Raw genomic sequence first — 6,389 nt, 5'->3', positions numbered from 1 at the left:
TGTGTGTGTGTGTGTGTGTGTGTGTGTGTGTGTGTGTGTGTGTGTGTGTGTGTGTGTGTGTGTGTGTGTGTTCAGGCAGATAGATTTACGATTAAACCACATATGTACTTAAAGGCTATTTTGACCATCAAGGTTGTCATATTAAATGTAACATCAACCCACAATATAAAATAAATGAGGCTATCCTCATGAGAGCCAAGAACGAGTAGACATTGAGGTCGGAAACATGATGTTTATATGTATGGTTTGGGCAGTGGAAAAGCTTTGGCTTTCCAGATACAGCAACTTGTCCTTGTTTCACAGAACAACCTCTCTTTAACATACATTACTGTAAGCCATACAAGGACTTGCCAAACGAAAAGGCCTCTGAACTGACAACATCGCAACATTGAATATGTCCTGGGTTGAACTCTGCAAGACAACATGCTAATGCAAACAACCCACCAGTTGAGAGCATACAGTTTCGGGCCAAGAAAACTTAGCCTGGCCATGCCCACCTATTTCTCCTTTCAGGGAGATACAAGTCTGGACTCTGGAACACCAGAATTCACTAACGTTTCCATCAGACCCCAAAAAGGACAGGCCAATCAGCGACGAGAGGGGATGGCGCTATAGTTTCAAAATCGAAAGTGGCTGTGGTGAACTGTTATAGCAATGCCTGCAAACATGGAAAGAATATGTACTGTATGTTTATATTTATTTATATGTATGTATTTATTTAGAAAAGGTAAGGCTACATACATTGTTTCCTGACTGCTGATGCTGTTTATTGTCAGTTTGCAAAGTTTGAAGCAAAGCAGGCGGTAACGTTTAGAATCCCTGATGAATGTACGTAATTGGTTAGAATGGACCAATGATTTCAAAGTTAACACTATGGCCCCTTCTCAACCTCTCTTCGCTCTCCTCGATCCTCGATGACCTCCTGGCTCTATAACTAACGCTGAATAGACTATCCGATTGTAGCTGCCCCATCATTCTTTATCTAGATCAGTGGGAATGAGGAAGGAGGAGGGAGGATAATAAAAAATACACAAATTAGAGGCATCCTGTCTATGCCCATGTTGTCCATGCTAGCATTTCACAAAGCGAGTTTTTTTTTAAGCAGGCTAAAGAACACTGGCTCCATCCTTTCAAAAATCACTCTGCAGCGTAGGCCTCAGCCTTGTATCTGCAGACTGAAGTACACAAACCCTTTGCTGAACTCATGGTCCCAGGTGTGTGTGTGTGTGTGTGTGCGTGCGTAGTACAGTACTTTGTGCTTTGTCTAGATAAATTGTCCATGCATAGTTTTTGTTTCGGTTAAACAAATTGTACATTACGGGTCCATACCTCGTGGCATGCTCGCCTCTGAAACGCCTCGATTGATTTTTTGGGTTTTTTTTGGAGCAAAGTTGGCTGAAAACAGCATTAATAACGGTTCAGTGAATCCAACTGGGAGCAAGGGAACAGTGTTCTCGGGGCAAGCAGCACCGCTGGCTAAATAATAGCCTTTGTAGGAGAATTAAATGAAGCATGGAAATCCACTTAAATCCGACCGATGATGAAGACAGGGATGGACGACTAACCAGTTTTAATCCCTCAAAGAAACAAAAACTAAAACATGATGACATATAAATAGAGCTTGCAGCAGACCCAATCCAAAGCGTTTGATCCTTAGTCATACCGTCCATCAGGAATGGATGGGGCCCAGGGAATCAGGCCGTCAGGAAAAGATGGCGGCCAAAGGAGCCCTTCCCCTGATCACCCCACGACCAGCAGCTGGTTTAGGTAGTGTCAGGAAGAGAACATTGAGCCTGGGTCCAGCCAGAAGAGCGCTGCCAGATGGTGCTGTCCGAAGCCAAAGACCAAATAGTAATATGGGTCATCAGTGATGAGCGAGTGAGAGGTGCAGGGCAGAAGGGGATCTGGTGGAACGTTTGTACACGAGTTCGTATTTCGCTCGTCTTCAGGGGATGGAAATGTAGCAGACTTGAAATCGATATCCAGGCAGCTGCTGCTCAGATATTAATAGTCATTAGTTTTGTGTAATCCCCTACAATAATGCTGTGATCCATTAATCAACACAAAGACACACACACACACACACACATGCACATACACACATGCACACACATGCACACATGCACACACAAGCCCACCTTGAACACAAGCTCTAGTGGTGACTCATGGTGGAATTTCCTTCGTGCATTTTAATTCATGACAGTGATCCAGCACTCCTCTTCATAATCAGAGCCATCTGCCTCTTTATACGCAACGATGCACAGACATCTAATCCTGTGACAACTTGAATCAAGTTCTGTGTTTCTTTATGCCAGTAGTCCAACACTTAGCACTTATGTACCCCATTGTCAACCCTCCAAAGGAAGTCATGGGACAGACCATTACCCTGTAATAAGTGTTACATGAACTTGGCGTGTGTTGAGGTTGCTTTTGTTCCTAATGTGGTTGCATGCTTCACATTTGCAGAAGAAAGGCATGGTTGGCCCCGAGTCGACCAGGGGGGGATTTTTCGCTCCGCTGAGTCCGCTCGGAGAGTCTGCCTCCCTGCCCTCCGCTCCTCTGCTGGCAGACCCAAGCCTACAGCCCAGAGATCAACTGTACCCGGTGAGTGTCCACTACAGCTGTATTCATAATGAGTCACACTGGACAATAATGACAAGCATATATAAATAAACTGCAATCAATAAATGGGAATAGGCTACTACATTCTTAGAGAAAAAGGTGCTGTATAGAACCGAAAATGGTTCTATTGCATCATGTGTCATACTGTATATGGCACCCCTAAATGGTTCTTTAAGCCATTTTGAAGGGTACATCAAAGGAACCCCTAAGGGTTCTTTAAAGCCTGCATGGTTCTATCTAGCACCCCAAGAACCTTTTTTTAAAGAGTGTATACCCGTGTTCAATATCAGTTAAACGTTACATGATTCAAAATTGTATCATTGTACAGTATTGCACTACTTTTACAGTGACTGCATGACCTGTACATCTACATAACTTCAGGAAAGCACATAGCTTATTGTTATTTCATTTTCATTTTATTTAATTTATAAGGACAGTGCACATTAATTTACATTTCTCTACAATGTACCAGTGTTGTACCAATGTTCAACCGCTGTCCTTTGGCAAGATGTACCGTAAATAACCACTAATTTGACTTGCCAAGTCAAAATGCCAAGTCAGTACTAAAATATAAATTACAAAAGCACATACAAAGCTCACAAAAACACAGAGCAAAGAAACAAACACAAGACACATTAAGAAGACAACAACCTCACAGAACAGGCTATCACTCATGTAGATAAAAAAACATACACAAGGGAAAACACAAACAAGAACACACTTATAACACAGAGATAAAACATTAACAGTCACTCCTAGCAACAGCCAGAATGCATGGTGTGATGTGTGATGTACTGTAGATATTAAGAATTAAAAGTGTTCGCATGTCTGACTGCTCAAGAGACCATTCTTAAGTTGTTGGGAGACTGTGTGTATGGAAGTACAACTTCTTATGTGATTTGGTATAGTGTTCCAGAAATGTGAAGCTCTTACAGAGAAGCATAGGTGACCAAAAGCAATGGTCCTAAGAGGGACTACTCAATCCCCTCTTAGGGCAGATCTTGTACAGTAGCTCTACTATTGCAGTTATTTGTTTATAAAAGCAGAGTGGAGATGGAGCCTTACCATTTAGAATTTTAATATTTTCCCAGCTATATATACTTATTGAATATTGCAGTGATGAGGTTTTGTAACTGGTGGTTTGCATTTGACTTAGATTAGTTATGATATATGAATGTGTATGTAATGGGGGGAAGCAACAACATTTATATCTCAAAAGGGAAAGTAAGTTGGCCCTATATAAACGCAGAAATGTATGTTAGCCCTATGTTTACATTTCTGGTTACTGTATGTTTATATGCTATGCTTATCTCATGGTCTTAATTCTCGTAACTAAATTCAGATTGCAGTTTAATCATCATGGGAAATTCAAGGTCTCACAGCAAGATCAGTGCAGAACCAGTGGTCCGAATCTTAGGAGAACTTAGGTCAACGTTCTGTGTTCTTTTCCTCTCCTCTTCTCTTGGTTTTCCCCCTCTCCTCCTCCATCCACTCATTCCCAGAGATCATTTGTGTCCTCAGTGCACGTACTGTATCTCTCATGGCTTTGCCTTGAATGACCCTCTCTGCACACTGTAGCACCACCCACTGACCGGCGTTGACCCCTTGTGCTCAAGTGCACCTCCTGTGCTTGCTTTTGGGAGCCGGAACGCCGCCCGACTCCGAAGTCGGATTCTCGTCATGCTCACATTGCCGGAGCACGCTCCCCGCAATGCACTGTTGCTTTGGGAGTGATGGCAGCGCAAAAACATGTCCTAGTATCCAGCCAAACCAAACATACACACACATATGACAGACAGACACACACACACACACACACACACACACACACACACACACACACATACACACATACTCTCTCTCTCTCTCTCTCTCTCTCTCTCTCTCTCTCTCTCTCTCAAACACACACACACAAACATGGAAGCACACATACACATAAATACAGTATACACACGTTTCCTTAAATTTCCCCTTGGGGATCAACAAAGTTTCTATTTATCTATACACATACAGGCGCTCTCTCTCGCACACAAACACTCACACACACTCACTCATACACACATGCATGCACGCACACACGCACGCACGCACGCACGCACACTCATATACACACGCAGACACCACTGTAGAATGGGCCATTTAAAAAGTATGAAAGTAAAAAAGTATGATGGAAAGAAAATATGGGGAAAAAACTTAGCCAAGTTAAGGGGCCAAGAAATGAATGTTCTCATGAGTTTAGCTATTCTCTCAGATTATAACATGGCCCGGCGAGCATGGAGAGCAGTGACCAAAGGACCAGTGGAGAGAGCGGTGGAGGCTGACAGAGTACCCTGTGAGCCTCATCCTGTGGACTTGGTTCTGTGTTGATCTTGCAGTTGCCCCAAGACAGAGTGAGAGGAAGCGTTTGTTACACAATACAGCCGGAGTCACTCAATCCCCCCCCCCCCCGACATTAACAGTAAAGAATCCAAATAAGCTAATCGGTGTGAGTGGGATTGCTAGACAGTTGACATCTGGTTAAGAGTTACAGTTGTTTTTTTTTGCTGTTTTATTGTCAGTTGATTACTATTAATGACTTTGTGTAATCCATATGAAGTGTTTTCAAATACCTCTGGTATATTGTCACATCTGGCTCACACGATCCGCCCCTCTTGACTAATTGTCTCCTTAGCTTTTTTTTTTTTTTTTTAATTTTGCACTCTGTTCACCTACTGTACAGTCCACCCCTTCCTGTACACTGTCCTTGTTTGAACTCACAATGACTGTACATCCTCTCCATCTCTCATCAGTCCATCCTCTCTTCTGTTCTCTTCTCTTCTCTTCTCTTCTCTTCTCTTCATATCTCCCCTTTTGGGGAAGGTGCAGCTTGGAGCCAGGGCCTTATAAAGTGGACTTTGTAGTAGTAAGACGCGTTGCCAAGGAATAAAGCAAAAATGTTAGATTCAGACATGAACCGAGGTGAAACATGATCTGTTAATCCAACCAGAAACCCTATCAGAGAAACAATTCATTTCTCTCAGGCAAACCTATAAAGGCAAATGAGTTATTAACCTTCAACTTTATCAACTTTGTTTTATCTGCATACTTTTCTGAATTTCACCTGTCAGACGTTTGGATCCTGGCCACCAGGATGTGAAGGATCTTGATAGTGTGCTTAGGGAGGCATATGAATTTATGTCTGTTTTTGGGCCCTCTCAGAAAAGCAGTACATACCATATCCTTGTCTGAGTAAACAGTCTTTAACTTTTTTCTCTTTCCAATTCTTTTTATCTCTGTTTTGTCTCCTCCCCCCCTCTCCCCCTCTCTCTCTCTACCCCCTTCCCCCCATCTCTCCTCTGTGTGTGGTGTGTGTTTACAGAGAGCCTCCCTGTATGCGTCGGCAGGCAGCTCAGCAAGTGACTCTGCAGGCTCCTCCGCCCAGTCGGACCCCCATCCCCCACCGTTTGCCCCCCTCTACAATCTGCTCCCCTACAGACTGCAAGGATGCACCGCCTAACAGCCAGCACCAAACAGACCTGGCCCCTCCAGACTCCCCCAGACCCCCCCCCCCTCCAAACTCCCATTGGGATTGCCACTTGGGATTGCCACTAGAGAGCATCTTCTTCAATTTATGTTTGTCTTGAAATCAACATGGTTTAACTTTTCCCTTGAGTCTGACAAATTGTATTTCATTTCATATAGTGTATATTTCTGTTATCAGAGATCACTACACTGTCTTATATATTAAAGGTACAGTACACTATGCAAGATTTTCACCTGAACATAAT

General features: G+C 43.2%; 1 protein-coding gene across 1 annotated transcript in view; it reads left to right on the top strand.

Annotated features, from left to right (window-relative positions):
• The window catches only part of LOC134099114 (transmembrane protein 255B), a 58,299-nt gene extending 52,147 nt beyond the window's left edge, over positions 1–6,152 (top strand). The window contains exons 8-9 of the mRNA XM_062551875.1: positions 2,467–2,604; positions 5,981–6,152. Of these exons, the coding sequence (XP_062407859.1) occupies positions 2,467–2,604; positions 5,981–6,118 (276 nt within the window). The 3' untranslated portion in view covers positions 6,119–6,152. The remainder of the gene's footprint in view (positions 1–2,466; positions 2,605–5,980) is intronic.
• The last annotated feature ends 237 nt before the right edge of the window (positions 6,153–6,389 follow it).

Source organism: Sardina pilchardus, chromosome 13 (assembly GCF_963854185.1).
Source record: "Sardina pilchardus chromosome 13, fSarPil1.1, whole genome shotgun sequence".
Lineage (NCBI taxonomy): Eukaryota > Metazoa > Chordata > Actinopteri > Clupeiformes > Clupeidae > Sardina > Sardina pilchardus.
This window is presented reverse-complemented; position numbering and strand designations above follow the sequence as displayed.